The sequence below is a fragment of the Podarcis liolepis genome (assembly GCF_965112155.1).
Source record: "Podarcis liolepis genome assembly, chromosome: 16".
NCBI classification, from domain to species: domain Eukaryota; kingdom Metazoa; phylum Chordata; class Lepidosauria; order Squamata; family Lacertidae; genus Podarcis; species Podarcis liolepis.
The window spans coordinates 38,235,609-38,253,138 of record NC_139567.1 but is presented as its reverse complement, the minus strand read 5'-3'; the positions used below and the strand labels follow the sequence as shown (position 1 = coordinate 38,253,138).

Sequence of the window (17,530 nt, the reverse complement as noted above, 5' to 3'; positions counted from 1 at the left end):
TGAAATCTAGCCGGCCTGCCAAATCGTGTGATATTATATCATGGGAGAAAGCACGGCGGAACCCTGAACCGGGGGCACTCCCATTAGGAGGCAAGGAGGACGCACTGCAAGGTTTTGCCGGCTTAAATCTAGCGTGGGAAACCACAAAGGAGTTGAATTGCACCTGAGAGCAGTTTCCGACTTGGGTGTTGCTGGCAAGCCGCTTTTCAAGGAAGCAGCCCACACACACAAACACCCCAGGGCTGATTTGTCAATGGCTTGAGCAAGCAGGTGGAGTACTTTGGGAAGAGTGCTGCTTTTGGGGGAGTGGAAGAAATGCACTTGTTTTCTCGCTGGTCTGAAGTTGCAGCTATTCACCTCTCAGATATCCAGAATGCAAAACACTTCCATGACTTTAAGAGATTCTATGTAATCGTGTGAGAAACAGCTGTAGGAGTATAATAAGGTGACTGTACACCAGCTTTGAAAACAACCCCTAACTTTGCACAGACCCACTTGTGTCGATAAAAATAAATGAAGTATCCTTGGGTAAAGCCCCTTAATTTGTTGCAAATGATGGAGCCCAGCTAGTCTTTGCTCCTATGGAGGAATCGTGGAGCACACAGAACCCCACACCATGAACAACACACAGGAGCTAGGAGAAGCAGTCATCAGGCTGAACTAGACCCCCTACAAACTTGAAAGAGAAGGTGACCCCCACAGACCCCCCCAACCATCAAAACCTGAAAAGTTTTTAACATCTTCATGCACAGTGGGGATGGACGGCACAAGCCCCTCCTGCCACAAACACGCAAGGCAAGATAGGTAGGAGGAAACGACACAGACAACTCTTTCTGCCACACCACAACACAGACCACCACAAAAAAGCAGATCTATTCACAAAGCAAAAGGCATGCCGACACGAGAAAGACTCAGTTTGTGCACAGCACTAAGCGAAACCATGGATTAGTGGGAATGTGCAAGAATGCAGGCTCCCCGAGAGGAGAGTGTCCCTTCTTCGATCCTCCTCTGTCCCAGCTTTAGGCTCAGCACATCATCTGGACCCCGGCTTGCCGTTCATCCCCTCACGAGTGGTGAAGTATAGAACTAACTTTGATCAGAGTTTGTGGTTTGTCTAGAGTGAGACAAGCCATGAAACTGGGTTCAGATGACACGCTTGGCCAAACCATGGTTTAGCAGGCAGCAGCAGGACCAGAGGACGGAACAAAGCAGCTACTTGTCTCCTTTCTGGAAGGCCCACAGGCTTGCAGGCTTGCACTAAGCATTCAGTTTGAACCAGGCCCTTTAGGGGAATGGACTCGAGTGCGAGTTAGTTGATTAAAATTGAGAGGTTAGAGAGAGGGAGAGGCACAGAAATTGTTAACTGGAGACAAACGGAGGAGGGTGGCAACGGTCCCCGCTACCACCTTGCTTAGGGCAAACATTAAAAGGAAATATATATATATAGCTTTCACAGGTCCGTACTTCTCTAGGAGGTTCCTCCGGAGGCTTCTCTTCTTTCTGAAAACAACGTCGAAACCAGAAAAGGGTCAAAACATAATCGCCAAAAGAGGGGAGCTGGCTGCCAACCAAACTCGCTCCTGTTTTAAGAGTCCCCATCCCGCTCCACACAGCGGGGGTTTTAGAGCTGCTCCAATATATCCCACTGACAATCTGAGTTTCTGAAGGCTGTGGGGCTTGTCTCTTATGAAGAAAGAAGATAGAGGCTCCAAGCCAGCTGCAGGGGACTCCTGACTCCAGAGTCAACCCTCCAGTTGCCTAGGAAATAAGTTACAAGTAATCGGGAACACCTGCGACCCAACAGGTACTGTCAGACTGCAATGCCCATCACTGGAGGGCATCACATTGTTGACTCTTGCCCTATGAAACAAAGACGGGTAACTTGAGATTCTCTGGACGTTGCTCAGCTGCAGTTCTCATCCTTCCTGGCTGCTGGCCATGCCAGCTGGGGCTAACAAGAGTTTGAGTCTCATATCTGGCAGGCGACTACACTTGTATTTGAGGAAGACTGTGTTGCCTTGCTGGGTGGATCCACACAGGCCCAGGGACTCGTATCGCTTACTTCCCAACTCTGCGGGCTCCACTAAGGCTGCCTGGGGTCTCCACCCAAGCTGGAAGTAGCAGCAGCAGCAACAACATGCATTCGGACGGGCGGCAGAGGGTGTTTCGGAAGGAACTCAGCTCTGCCCGCGATGCGGCTTTCTACAAAAGCTACTTGCGATGAGGTCGCTGGATGCTCCGTGCGCTTGTTAAAATTAGTGGAGCAAATGCAAGGGTGGAAGGCAGCAAATGCAAACAGGGGTTGAGATAGGTGGGGAGATGTAAAAAAACGACAACGACGACACAGCCTCTACTTACTTTGCTTCGAGAATTTACATTCAAGAGGCACACCCCACAAGCCAGTTCTTGGGCGTTTTTGATTCCCGGGCGAAGCATACAGGAGGAAAAATCGAGTGAGTTTTCGTCAGGCTGTAGGAGGAACAACAGAGGTAGGAATCAGTATATTGTTCATAAGAAGCTATCTTCTGCCTTCAGTCCTCTTGTTCTAAGTTATCTTCCATGCTCTCTTCTAGCTTCCAACTTATTCTAAGCTGCCTTCTACCTTCTAATCCATGAGTAGTCCACAGGTCAGATCAAGTCCAATTGCCTTCTGGATCCGGCCCGCAGACGGTCTAGGAATCGCCGTGTGGATCGCCAGTGCGCGCATTCTTTCCCCCTCCCTCCCTCTCCCTCACATGGTGGCGGTGGCACCTCCTCCCTCCCTCCTCCTGGCTTCTCTCCGCCCTGCCTAGAGGAGGAAGGGAGCTGGGCTTTGTTGGTGCCAGCAGCAGCAGCGCTCGAGCGGCCACCAATTTAAGCAGCCCCTCTCCGGAGCCCTTTCACGTGCTGCTCATTGTCCCACTGCTGCCACCACCGCCAGCCCCTGCCACTCCCAAGACACAGGTAAGCAGCCACTGGGGCTCGTGGGGCTCTTGCATCATTTCCCCCCCCAAAAATATAGTCCAGCCTCCCACAAGGTCTGAGGGACAGTGGACCGGCCCCCTGCTGAAAGTGTTTGCTGACCCCTGTTCTAATCTGTTTTCTACCTTCTATCTTCCATGCTATCTTGGTTCACAGAAACACAGTCTACTATTTGTCCATCTAGCCTTGGCTGTATCACCATCGCCATCATTATTAAATTTCTGTCTCATGTTTTCAACCAAAGCAGCTCAGCACAGCAAACAATTAAGAAATAAAACAGCCATTAAGAAACAAAAGATTATTTACAGCAATCTAAAAGCATTAAGCACATCTAAACGATCCGTATCTCCAACGGCACTCAGAGTCTGAACACTGGGAGTAGAGCAAAATATGTCTAACTCGACCCACCACAAGAGACGTACCACACAAAAGGCCTTACCGTTAAAGCAGCAAGCGACATGAAACTGATCAGGTTGTTCCACACTTTGTCAATGTCCTTCAGTAGTAGCTGGAGCTTCTCGCTACAGACGGCTGTGGCTTTGATGCCCAGCTCTACCCGTTTTGTGACTCTATAAACCTCGACGACCCCTGTTGAGAGACCAAAGGTGAGGGTGGAGGGGTCACAGGAGGCATGCCAACTCTCAGATGGCAGGGGTGAGGAACCAAAATGAATGTGGCCCTCCAGGCTTCTATCTCTGGCCCTCAGAATTCTCCCCGGGCCACACACCCTTGTATGCTTTTATGTAACTTAGTTGCAAACCACTTTGATTTCTGTTGGTGAAATAGATGTCTATAAACTTTTTTTTAATAAATAAATAAAACAAGAGCATCAGAGACTCACACAGCGCATCAACCACAGAGAAATCTAGAGGGTAGATGGAGGTAAGGAGAAAAAAAAAAAAGAGGTTTCAGGAAGTGGGAAAAGGAGGCACATCCTAAGCAACAACAACAACAACAACAATAATAATAATAAATTTTATTTATATCCCGCCCTCCCCAGCCGAAGCCGGGCTCAGGGCGGCTAACAACAATCAAATAATGCAACATTCTAAAAACATTTCATTATAAAAATTAATTAAAATCAAATTGATGGCAACCATTAAGCAAAAATTCTGTTTTTTGCTTATGCAGATCTGTTGGGTGTCTTTGCTCCCTGTTTTAATTCCCCATCTTCACGAGATGCGGTAAAATCCATACCTAATAAGTACTCCATGCCTTGCGCAGAGTGGATCACTTCGGTGCAGACGGAGGAGCTGCTGATTCCGTTCAGGGTGTCGTTTGCCTTCTTGATGACCTAACACACAAGAGACGTTTGTTTATTCTGCTGAACTCAGGACAGTGTTCACAGCATCCCCAGGGAGCCTCCAGCCCAGACCTGCTTATCTCCAAAATATCTGCCACATCACGTGCATTCACATTATGCCAGAGAAGAGGAACCTCAGGTTGCATGTGGCCCTGGAGGTCTCGCCGTCTGGCCCTTGGAAACCTCCCCAGACCACCCCCTGCAGCAGCCCTGCTTCCCAACCCAGGTGGTTTTGCCTGGCTGGAGTGCGTCCCTGAACTCTGACAATGCCTCTTGCTTGTCTGGTTGGTGGAGGAAAGAGGGATGTGTGGAATGGGTGTAGAAACTAGCCTACTGTACAAAGGCAAAAATTTGCATTTGTTGCTCCGCCCACTGTTGCCTCTGGCCCCACCCAGAGGTTTGCAGCCCAATCACAAATGCATGTTTTGTTAGACAAGAACAGGGTTAGTACACAGAGAGTCCTTAAACTTCCTAGACAGAACCCTCTCTCTGTGTGGCCACTTCTGGTGCCTCCTCTGGGCAGGAATTCTGTGACAATGGATATAACCCCTTACAGTTCCTTCCACCTCTGAGGAGACTGTTTCCATTCACCTTGCTTCCAAGACAAACAAATGTGTCTCTGGAGGTTCCAGACACAGGCACCCTATTTTGAGACCACCAATTTTTATTCTGCTGTAATATTAGAAATATTTTCCTGCAAACTACTTTGCTGTATTTTCTGCCTGCATTGAAATGTAAGTAAACCTTTTTGTTTATCTTGCTAAAAGACAGGTGCTTCATTCTCTGCAATGGGGGTGAAAAGGAAGGCGGTCTGAAGACCACAAATAAAAAGGGATAAAAAAACGGTATAACTGCTTTATTCCTACGCTTCAGAAAGCTGCAAAACATCCAAGTGTTTTTCCTCTGCTAGAAAGCCTGCTTATTTTTGCATTTCTCCCACACATGTGAGATAGGTGGTTTAAATTTTAATCTATAGATTTAATCCTCCATCCAATTTCACACATAAATTATTCCTCTCCACCCCAGCAGACGGTGGTTTCCCACTGGGGTGAGATGTACAGTCGTACCTTGGAAGTCAAACACCTTGACAGGCGAGCATTTTGGCTCCTGAATGTCACAAACCAGGAAGTGAGTGTTCTGGTTTGCAAACGTTCTTTGGAACCCTAACATCCGTTGCAGCTTCCGCAGCTTCCGATTGGCTGTAGGAGCTTCCTGCAGCTAATCGGAAGCCACGCCTTGGTTTCCGAATGTTTTGGAAGTCGAACGGACTTCTGGAACGGACTCCGTTTGACTTCCGAGGTACCACTGTACTGTATTTCTAATTAAATGATAGTAACTCTTTTCTATCTGTGCATTTATGCATAGGAGCTGGTGCATGCACACAGTATCAAAACCTGTGACCATCCCACATGAGGTATACAAAGGAGAAGGATGTTATTTTGACGTACTTACCTGGAGAGCACTTTCTAAACATCTCTGCCATTCATAGGCATATCTCTCACTTTCCTGGGTGGAAAAGAAGAAGCAGAATTCCACAGGTTTCAAAAATAAACAAATAAATCAGAACTAGTAATGACTGCCTTATAAGTGATTTCCCTCCCCTGCTACACAGAGGTAGCAAAAAGCAAGGAAAGCTCCCAGAAAGATGCAGGTGGTTTTTCATGTGGAGAGTGGGAAGTGGTCCATCAGTGTAATATACCCAAGCCCACACTGGTTGGAGGACATAGAAAGATGGGGAGAGTATCCTTTGGGGAAGGACCATAGCTCAGTGGTACAGCCCTTGCTTTGCATGCAGAAGGTCATAGGTTCAATCCTTGGCATCTCCAGGTAGGGGTGGGAAGGTCCCCTTGCCTGAAACCCTGGAAAGCCGCTGCCAGTCAGTGCAGACAGTATTGATCTAGATGGACCCAATGGTCTGACTCAGCATAAGGCAGTTTCCTATGTTCCTATGTTTCTAACCAGGATGGCAGGGATCAAAAGCTCCAAAGCAGCACTATCCGAACACCGGCACCAAATAACATTGCAGGGGGCTGGACTAGACAGCCCTCAGGGGGGTACCTTCCAACTCTAGAATTCTATGATTCTACACGTTCAGCAATATTGTGGCATAGTCCTTTCTGGGATTCTACCACTTTGCACAGCAAGAAGGGGAACTCTCAACTCCAATATGCTCCCTCTCTATTAAAACACAACTCCCTTAGTATAGAAAACTCAGGAAGAGGAGAATGTAATTATCTTTTTTCCCCACAAGCAAAAAGTTTTGTTTATAATGTCTGAGAACGTACCACACCTGCAGTCTCTAGTGGTAACGTCCAGGAAATTCTATTCTGTGATTCCTACACGTATGTTCAGCTGTTAAAAGAGGATAAGGTAAAGGTAAAGGTAAAGGGACCCCTGACCATTAGGCCCAGTCATGACCGACTCTGGGGTTGCGGTGCTCATCTCGCTCTATAGGCCGAGGGAGCCGGCGTACAGCTTCCTGGTCATGTGGCCAGCATGACTAAGCCGCTTCTGGCAAACCAGAGCAGTGCACTGAAACACCGTTTACCTTCCCGCTGGAGTGGTACCTATTTATCTACTTGTGCTTTGAGGTGCTTTCGAACTGCTATGTTGGCAGGAGCAGGGACCGAGAAACGGGAGTTCACCCCGTCAACGGATTTGAACCGCCGACCTTCTGATCGGCAAGCCCTAGGCTCTGTGGTTTAACCCACAGTGCCACCCAGGTCCCTAAAAGAGGATAGGCCTCCCGGAATTCCTCTCTGACAATCTCTCCTTACCTCCACTTCCCCCGTGAGATCTTTGTACTTGTCTCGGATGACGGGCAGGGCTGGCTTCTCACTGAGGGTATTTGACCGATCTCGAAACGGCTGCTCCGGAGGTGGCAAAGGTGAGGAGCGGCTGATCTCTCTGTCGCCCAAACTCAGGCTCCGTTTGTGAGATCCTGGAAAGAAACACAACACATGAAAGTCAGGGTTGTGCGTATGCCCCAGTTCTGAACAGAGCCTTAAGAATAAGAACCTCAAAAGAACTTTTTGACAGTAAGAGCTGTCTGACAGTGGAACAGACTCCCAAAAGAGGTGGTGGACTCTCATCCTTGGAGGCTTTTAAGCAGAGGTTAACCGGCTATCTGTCACATATGATTTAGCTGAGATTCCTGCATTACTGGGGGTTGGACTAGATAACCCTTCTAACTTTACAATTTTATTATTCTATGAAAAAGAAGAGTGTTACGTTCACACGTACGTTCAGACGTAACACTAAGCAATAGTTTGTTCAACTATGTTTTATTAAACCATGGCTTAGCATTATGTGAGAACCCTGCCCAGTGGCTTTACTATGGTTTGTTTACTGCCAAAAAATCGTGACCTGAAGCCATGGTTTGCTGCTGTGTTACAAAGTTTGGTTTGTTTTAAATATGGTTTGGTGTTATATGTGAAGCCAGCACCCTTCCTTAACCATGCTTTGTTTGACCGCCCCTCCCCAGATGCTAACCAAGGTACAAAGACATGAGGCAAGAGCGATAGCAGCTAGAAAATAAACCAAACTTTGGAGAAAGAAGACATGGTTTGTTGGCTCATCTGTGGGACAACTCAAGATTGAGTTATGGTTTGTTAAACGAACCATGGCTTTGTGTTCTGTGCAAACCAGGTCAATATGAATGTTGCACTGAGAGGCAGAACACAGATCCGTGAAAATCAAAACTTCAATTAAAAATAATAGCAAGTTACTCGCCCTAAAGTGTTAAAGAATTGCTTGATACTATGCAGGCTAGGAAGATCAGAGGCCAAATGTAGTTTGCAAATACTTTCCTAAAAAGCAGCTCTGCTGAATCAGAGCAAAGGCTTATGTAGTTCTGCATCTTGCTTCTCCAGGATGTTCCGCATGCAAAGCAGATGCTCTAGCAGGGAGCAAGGCCCCTTCTCTGGCTGGGGCTGATGGGAGCTGTAGTCCAGAACAACTGGAGGCCAATGTAGGCACTCACCTTGAACAGAGAGGTCGAACGTTGCAAGCTCACTCTTGATCATTTCTTCACTCGATTTCACCTTCCCTTGGGAAGTTGCCAGTAAGAAGTCAAATTTGCTGATTTTGGGCTTCTCGCTCTGAAACTCTCCAAAGTCGTCTGTGCCTTCTTTGGCTGCTTCTACGGAGAGGCCAGCCGAGTCAGCCTCTTGGGGCGTGCCTACAGCTGGGCTTCCAGATGTCTCTGCCAAAGGCCTTGCAAACTCCCCAAAGCCTTCAGCGCCATCGTCACTCAGGTCCGCAGACTGAGGGTCAGGTTCTTTGAAGTTAGCAAAAGGTGAGAACTTCACGTCATGGAGAGCATCCTCACTTGCAAAGGTGGTGACTTTGGAAACAGTGGTCAAGGTGATGTTCTCCGAGCTGCCAAACAGAGTCTCTTTCTTCTGGAGGATGGAGGTGGCTAAGGAGGAGCCACTTCCTGGAGGAAAGGGGAAGGGGAGGGACTTCCTGCTTTGGTAGGCGTCGTCTTTGTCAGACCAATCATAGCTTGGGAAGCCACTCAGAGTGGAGCCGTTGCTGAAGCTTCCAAAGGTGGCCCCTTTCAAGTCATCGAGATCTAGAAAGGGAGAGACAGAGAAAAAGAGGAGGAGGAGACCCAACCATTAGAGCACTAGTGACCAGTGTTTTCAGCAAACAGTGACACAAGTCAAATCCAAAGATGGTGCCATTTTGGAGAACACCAGAGTATCTCAAAAACTGGCAGCTCCCATCTGTACCTACTGACCTCTATGATCCTCTGCAGTCATAAGTACAGTGTCTGAGCTCAAAGATCAGGGCTCAAAGATTGTTGTTCTTGTAAATCCACAGCTACAGAACAAGGGAAGCTGGCCCGACTCCATCTTTACCTGTCCTTCAGCAGACAGCTAAGACATACCCTTTCTAGGAGGCTTTCCTAACCACTGCGTTTCAACACAGCACTAGGCTGTTCTTATTTTGCTTTGGGAATGAGAGACACTGTGGCCTTCCAGTTGCTGCTGGACACCAGCGAAGGCTGGTACATTAAGGCAAATGGGGCATTGCTCCACGTAGCTCGGTCTGCCTCCAGCCAGGCCTCACCTGCCTTCCTTCTTAAATACAGCTGGTTCACGGTGTCGCAGTGCCCATTAGATTCCTCCTCTTTAGCCTCAGTGCCCACCCTTGTACAACTCAGCAGGGAGGAGGAGGGTGGAGGCAAAACTGGAATTAGTTAGCCCTGTCTCCCACTGGCTCTGGCTTCACCTATTTGGGGCTCCCTGCTGTGTGCCCCACCAGTTCCAACGAACACCAGCCCTTCCACAGCATGACCAGTCTGGGTTGATGGGAGCTGGGGTTTCAGCAGCATCTGCGGGACCACAGCTTCCACATCCCAAGGCAGGAGAGCCTGGGAAGGACGCTTCTCTGCCCCAAGACTTTGGAGGCCCACTGCCCGTCAGAGTAGACAAGACTGGGCAGAGGTTTATGGTGGGGATGGGGAACGTGTGATCCCTCCCAGATGTTGCTGGACTCCAAGTCAACCTGGTGAGCAGACCAGGGATGCTGAGTGCAGCAATATCTTGAAGGCCACATGTTCCTCACCTCTGCTTTACATGTTTGACTCATTCCTGAAAAGCCACAACCCAACCCTGCGGATGCCAAAATGCTAGGTGTGGGTTTTCTTTTAAAACAAACTTTCTCTGATACCAGAAGCAGTCTACAGCCCTCAGGACTAGACGCGATTGATAGTCTCTTCTCCCCTATAAAGCCATCGCTACCTCTTGGCAGGCTCATGTTGCATTAAAACTTAAGTTTCATTCTGGATTTCTGGCAATGGGGCTGAAACACGAGCAGTGCTCACAGGAGCTTCCCTGCCTTATAAACCTGGAGTGGGTGGTAGATGGGAATAAAGCTTCTACCAACATACCTGGAACACATCCCCAAAGGCATCAACACTCACCTGGTTAGTGTGCGGCTGAAGCTGGCACAAACTACGGTTCGTTTCTGTAGCGGGACCTACCCTGTGGAATGCTCTGCCAACTGAGGTTCACCAGGCCATCTCTATACTGCAACCTTCCGCAACCTGGATGTTTGGGACTACAACTCCCACCATTCCTAGGCAGTCGTAGTCCAAAACATCTGGCAGGACCCAGATGCTAAGGCCACTTTACCGTTTCAGGAGGCCAGCAAAAACCTGGTGGCTTTCAATGGGCTGGTCATTGCCCTTGTTGAAAGGATGCCTGATAGTGTGGCAGCACCCTCACTTTGGAGCTCCCCTGCCTAGTGATATCAGGCAGGCCACTTTGCTGTACTCTTTTCAGTACTCTTGCTGAAAATGTTTCTGTTTAGGCAAGACTACCCAGATATGTAAGGGACACGGGTGGCGCTGTGGGTTAAACCACAGAGCCTAGGACTTGCTTATCAGAAGGTCAGCGGTTCGAATCCCCGCAATGGGGTGAGCTCCTGTTGCTCGGTCCCTGCTCCTGCCAACCTAGCAGTTCGAAAGCACGTCAAAGTGCAAGTAGATAAATAGGTACTGCTCCGGCGGGAAGGTAAACGGCGTTTCCGTGCGCTGCTCTGGTTCGCCAGAAGCGGCTTAATCATGCTGGCCACATGACCCGGAAGCTGTACGCTGGCTCCCTCGGCCAATAAAGCAAGATGAGCACAGCAATCCCAGAGTCGGTCATGACTGGACCTAATGGTCAGGGGTCCCTTTACCTTTACCCAGATATGTAGAGTGTTGACATGTTTTAATCTGTTTTTAATCATTGATATTAGCATTCTCTGAAGATTTTAAATAATGGTTTTCAACTCTTTTTACTGACAATTCCGTTGCTTTATTCTTGTGAACCTCTCTGAAGCTTTCTTACAATGGAGTGGTGCATAAATCTCGTGAAACAAATAACATGGGTGTTGTTAGGCATGGTTTTTTTCTTAAATTCTTAGCCATCTTGGATTCCTTTGGGGTACTAAACCACTTTAAATGAAACGTTAAGCGGCCCTTTTTAAAGCTGCCCCTTTTACCAGCTTCCCCCACAATTCCTTGAGCGCGCCTGGCAAAGCTCATCTCCACTCAGTTCTTTGGTGTGTTGGCCTTGCGGATAATCCAGTCATCGCCCTCAAATCTTCCCCCCCTCTGGAAACTGCACCAGGCTGCCTTAAGGCCTGATCACAGGTACAGCCACAAAATATGCATGGAATGCCCTACCTGCTGATCCATGAGAGTCTTTTCCGACCCTAGTCAATGGAGCAAATGCTGTAAGGAAATAAGAGCACACCTGTTGGATCAGATCAGAGGCCCAGCATCCTGCTCTCATAGAAGTCAACCAGATGCCTCAATGGGAAACCACAAAGCAGGACCTGAGCATGGCAGAACTCATCCCACCTGCGATACCTGGCGTCTGGATATAAAATGTAGACATCATGGCTAAGGGCCCACGAGGAAGCGAAGGGCTTCCTGTTCTCATTGTGGCCAACTAGATGCTGGCGGGAAGCCCGCAAGCAGGAATTGAGCACAACAGCGACTTGCAGTTCCCTGCAAACTGGCATTCAGGGGCATACTGCCTCCAACAGTGGTGGCAGGACAAAGCCATTGTGACTGGTTGCTTTCAAGTCCCAGCTGGCTGCCTCTAACTACTGCAGGCATATTTAAGAGTCCATGGTTACTTTGCTAACATGGCAAACCTGCTGTTAAAACATGTGGGACAGCTGCAATAACTCCGTTAAAGCGCTGCCACATTGGACAAGGATTCAAGCAGGCCAAGATGTATGGGGCAACACAGACAGGGGAAGAAACCGTGAAGCACAACTGCCTGCAAACCTTACATTCTTCAGTGCAGGCTGTTTCGCTTTTGATGTGGATTATGTAACATCTCATCGTTACTCACAGGCTGTGTTCACGTACTAGATGTTCAAAGTACATGGCTTTCCCGGCAAGGATCATGGGAACTGTAGTTCACCTTGCGCAGAGCTACGATTCAACAAACTTCAGTTCCCAGGATTCTTTGGGGGAAGTCACGGACTTTAGACATGCAGTGTGTACACAGTCGCCGTGTCTACTGCCCGGCATGCACAAGGTCCCAGGTTCAAGCCTCGGCATCTCCAGGTAGGGCTAGGAATGGCCCCTACTGGAAGATCTGGAAAGCTGCTGTGAGTCAGTGTCAACAATACTAAAAGCTAGAGGAGCCAACTGTCAGACTAGATGTAAGGCAGCCTTTTTTATGTTCCCCCATACCTGGAAAGAAGCCTTCATCTGCAGATTATTACAGTGATACCTCTGGTTACGTACTTAATTCATTCCGGAGGTCCGTTCTTAACCTGAAACTGTTCTTAACCTGAAGCACCACTTTAGCTAATGGGGCCTCCCGCTGCTGCCGCACGATTTCTGTTCTCATCCTGAAGCAAAGTTCTTAACCCAAGGTACTATTTCTGGGTTAGCGGAGTCTGAACCTGAAGCGTATGTAACCCGAGGTACCACTGTACGTTCATGGGAACCCCCTCTCTAGTTGGCTGGGGGGCAGGGGAAGTATGTTATCTCTAGTAGCGAACACTGGAGCTTCAGAAGAACGGGAGCTGAAGTGGGCCACAGAGAAGTATGATATGGGAGAACTCTGAGGTTTGCAGGAGGAAGACAACATCTTGAAAACAGACCCTAAGGGGGCACAAAAGCCCTCCAAAAATATATATATACACCAGTGAGGACTAAACATGCTCAGAACCCAAAGAACACAGAGTGCCAGTTGGAAAGGAAGGGAGAAAATGGAGTTGGGACAGGGAGGCAAGTGGGATAGAATGCCTTGCTTCAGCAACCCAATAGTTTTGTGGAGGAAGGCTGGATGGTGCAACTCCTCCCGTTTACAGCGAAAAGGCAAGCAAGAGGTGGCATGGCAGAAATATGCATGGCAGAGAGAAAGTGGACAGAGAAAAGTTTTCCTCCCTCTCTCGTAACATTACGACTTGCAGATATCCAAGGAAGATGACTGTCCGGAGGTTCAGGGCAGATCCAGCAGGGCTTGTGCGTCTAAGAAGGGAGGGAGGACACAGCTATCACCCTTCATGAATTGTCATCCTTGGCCCTATAATGCCCTAGAAACTGTGCCCAAGCTCTTGAGCCTGAGCAACGTGTCCCTCAGCCACAAACAGAGCTCTTGTCCATCTTTGCGTACTTGCTTTGACTGGCTGGCTGGCTTTGGCCGCCACCACCTCTCCTCTCCCTGCCCTGACAGTCACTAAAAAGAGGAGAAACAGCTGCATAACCATTTGTCAAGAGGTTTAATGCTATCGCTTGGGGACCGGTTGAGAACAATGCATGTTTGTCGCACTATGTGTGTTAACTGGCTTCCAATGTCAGGATGTCTGTGTTACCGACAATTCTTCTGTGAATGGCCAGCAAGAATGACATAATAATTGCTATCTCAGAAAACCGATAAATTCACTTCACATATCTCATGAAGTGCAGTCTAGTCCCCAAAAGCTTATGTTGTAATAACTCTGTTGTTCTTGCAGCAACAGACTAATGCAGCTACCCCTCTGGAAGATGTTAAGAGAGAGAGAGAGAGAGACGTTTTAAGTGGAAGGGGATACGATTGCTTTAAACCTTTAAGAGCTTAATTTTTTAAATTTTTTTTTGCTGATGGCAACCAGATGCATTTCTGGACTCTTTAAAAAAGTGGGGAGGGGGAAGAAAAACCACACATGCTCAGACTTTCAAAATATGCCAAGATAAATATTTATTTAACACAGCAGGACTTACAGATCGCAAAAGAGAATGCTATACAGGAGCTCGAAAGGGCAGTCATCAGAATCAAAGCATGCAGGTCAGTCTTTTTGCAGAAGAGAGAGATATCTAAGCAGATTCGAAAAGGCACATTCACACAAGGAAATGTCGAGTTCAAATAAAGGTATCAGAGGGGGAGGAAAACTGACAGCAAAAAGTGGGGGATCTCTGGCCCAATTTCAATTTATGAAGTTTCCTCTCCCCTACCCCCAATAAGCACCAAGGCGTGGTGGTGGGGGTAGGGAAGAAGGACTATCGGCCTGCAGGTTCAAGAAATTATGCAATCTTCCATTAAATTTGCAGGTGAGGGTATTTGCCCTGGCTGCATTATTCAAAGACAGGGAAGGATTGGGAAAGAAAAAGACCCCAACACCAAACAATTCAAATTGACAAGAGCATTGGAGGGGGGCAAAGGGTTAAAATTTGGCAAGGAAAGCAGCAGCAGCAGTAGCCTGGTTGAAATTAACATGCAGCAAGGGCTTAGAAAGTTCAAAGTTTGTCAGAGGTTAACCCACCCCCCCCCATTTGAAATCTAGCCACATTTTTCATATTGGCTGCCTTCTGCACACGGAATCATATAGCAAAGTTTAAAGAGACAGTATCCCCTTGAAAGAATTTGGAAAAGAAGTCTCTCTGCTTCACCCCAACCTAGAGAAGTTAAGGCAATTTGGCTGAAAGGGGACAGATTCTGACATCTCCCCACCCCACCCCCACACAACTGGCCTAACATTCATCCCTTCTTGTCACTATAACTCATCACTGCCTCTAAATTCCTAGGTCCTTCTCTTTGCTGTGCCAAAACTGAAACATTCAGATAAATTCAGTTCTACATACATGCTCACTTTTTTGACAGGAACCTCTCTTGTGGAGGGGCCCCTTCTGGAGACAACACAAAGTTAAGCGCCCAACGGCTGACCAGCCACTTCTCCTAAATCAAGGAATAAATATATAAAAGGGATACTGTCCCTTTCTGACATTTCAGTTTACAGACCAACAGGAATCAAAAGTCTACTTAAAGTATGTAAACTTCAAATAAAGTTATATAGACACTTGAACATTATCAATTCAGAGCTTGAAATGCTTCAGAACATATATACACACGCATATGGAAACGCCAGAGCACAAAAAAAGTTGATTTAACAAACAAGAATTGAGAGAATGATCTAAGAGACTTCAGACAAGGACCAAATAATAATAATAAAAAGTGTCTGGGCCAGAGCAGATGTAATACTTCCTGCCGTTTTACTATGTTTAAGGGATCACCCTCTGGCCGTACAGCTGAATGCAGCCATTTTGCGCGTTTCACCCTTCCCTTATCCCAAGTGAAGATACAAGCCACGCAGCTGCACTTAACCACAGTTTCTTGTTACACACAAACCAGGAAACTCTGGTCGAGGGCTCCCAAACAAGCCAGGATTCCGAAACTAATTTCAAATCAAGGCTCCATATCCTAAGTTGCCTGGAAGCCTTTGGGTGAAACAGCCAAGTCAGACCTGAGAGCAGACCCGCTGAAATGAACAGACATGATTTTAAATAGCTTTACTCTGGAAATAACCCACACTGGGTGTCATCCATTAACCATAATTTCTCAGTCTGGAAATAAAGGGGAAGCCAGCAGGTTCCCGGCTCATCTCTCCACTTGCATAAAGGAAGGAGCAAAAGGGCTGTGCAGCTCTCAATGGGTTGACTCCCAACTGAGATTAGCCGTCAACTCTAAGTGGCAGCAAGGATCGTTAGCTTTGATGCAGCTGTAAGAGTGAACCATAGTTATGAATGGTGGGAACTCAAGTGCCAGAAGGGAGTCTCTGTGATCCATTGCTGAGCCATGACTGAGGTTAGGGCATCGGAAGCATTAGGACTGAACCGGCCCCTTTGAGGAATACATTGGAGTTGGCACTAGAAAGTAGTCTTGGAAAAGACAAAGCAAAGCCAAACCAACAAAAACACCCTGTCAGCCTCCTGATTATCAACACTTAAAAAGTTTAACACACTTTGCATCAAAGAACATGATCTGCTTAACCCAGCGTTTGGACCCAAGATCCATCTCTCAACACAAATCAAACGGCAAGTGTCTATCACTGAATTGCTACGGACACCAAACTCATCTCTGGGAAACGAGCCACATATAAAGATACTGACACGATAAGATTAGAAAAATAGTAGGAAAAAAGTGCTTTTGGAAAAACCCAAAGTAAAAACTTCCAAGAACACACATTTTGTAGGTGCCAGGGAACTGGGCGACCCAACAGGCCTTATGCCCATGCATTTTAACATACAAAAAATGTTTTCATTCTTCACCAAGAAGAATTATTTCCTGATATTTTGCACCCTGTTAGAGGAATTCTCCATAGCTAAAGCCACCAACAGTCCCTCCCTGCCTTCAGCACTTAAAAAATGATTGTAATATGGTAAATTTCTGCTCTACCCAATATCTTGGGGTGGGGGGGAGGGAATTTTAGTTCATGTGAAAATAAGTGATGCTTGCAGCAATAGCCTTCCTGCCACAAATAATACCAACGCTGAATAATACTTTTTTGTTTTTGTTTCGGAACACTGCCATTTCTCTCCTGTTTTAAAAGGCCACAAAAAGCTTAGTTCATTGTTTTCCCACTCTTGTTTTTACAGGCTTAAAAAAAGCACAAACCAAAAACAGGGCACGTGTGTGACGTTTTAACGAGCTGCAACCAAACTGGATTTCTATGCTTTCACTCTAATTTCATAAAGGAAATCTAAAAAGGAAAGGGGAAAAAGGGAGGATTCCTACTATAAACGCTCAACACAAGATCCCCTCGGCTTTTGGAAAGCTTGCAAACACATGAGCACCCACCACGATTTGGCAGCCAAAGTCAGAACCTTACGAGGTGGACCAGCCAAAAGGGCCTTTCCCATCTAAACACCATGGAGCTTAGCTGGAAGAGGCCCACGTCATTTGCTTTTGCTAGGTAGTTACAGTCACCTGATTCTTAATGCAGAGTTATGGGACAATTTCTATGGGGAAGTGTCTTCCACCGTGCCTGTGGATCCAGATTCGCAACACAAGGTGGCATGTCCCATTTTTACAAAAAGTCAATTATTTGCACAGAGACAGGTAGGCTCCGTAAAGTCACAATGTGGGCATCAAGTATAGATTCTGATGCCGATACACAGCACCGGGAACCTCCCCTTGCAGACTAAGGGCAGATCCACACTATGCATTTAAAGCACATTTAAAGGGCATGACCTCCCTGCCCCAAAGAATCCTGGGGACTGTAGTTTCTCCTGACAGACCTACAGTTCCTAGTGCCCTTGAACTACAGGTTCCAGGATTCTTTGGGGAGGTGATATGCTTTGCATGAGTGTTGGGTGCGCTTTAAATGCATGGCATGGATCTGCCCTGAAGAAAATGTGTTGTGGCGAAAGCATTCTGACCTTACAAAAGCCACAGACATCTTTGGACCCAAGTACGGACCTTCGTGTACAAAAACAGAACGTAAAGCAGCAATCCCGGCCAAAGAGGCCTCCCCGTTCTGAGCACTGAT

The 17,530-nt window shown here is 47.3% G+C and overlaps 1 protein-coding gene across 7 annotated transcripts in view; it reads right to left on the bottom strand.

Annotated features, from left to right (window-relative positions):
- SYNRG (synergin gamma) overlaps positions 1 to 17,530 on the bottom strand; it is a 56,949-nt gene that overhangs the window by 6,325 nt on the left and 33,094 nt on the right. For 4 of the 7 annotated variants that reach the window (XM_083479743.1, XM_083479746.1, XM_083479747.1 and 1 more), the window contains 7 exons: positions 8,247 to 8,840; positions 7,042 to 7,205; positions 5,717 to 5,770; positions 4,159 to 4,255; positions 3,401 to 3,549; positions 2,359 to 2,469; positions 1,465 to 1,500 (listed from right to left, as the gene is read on the bottom strand). In XM_083479743.1, coding sequence (XP_083335869.1) covers positions 1,465 to 1,500; positions 2,359 to 2,469; positions 3,401 to 3,549; positions 4,159 to 4,255; positions 5,717 to 5,770; positions 7,042 to 7,205; positions 8,247 to 8,840 — 1,205 coding nt within the window. Of the gene's footprint in view, positions 1 to 1,464; positions 1,501 to 2,345; positions 2,470 to 3,400; positions 3,550 to 4,158; positions 4,256 to 5,716; positions 5,771 to 7,041; positions 7,206 to 8,246; positions 8,841 to 17,530 lie in introns of all 7 variants that reach the window. The other 3 variants (XM_083479744.1, XM_083479749.1, XM_083479745.1) reach the window with 2 other exon arrangements.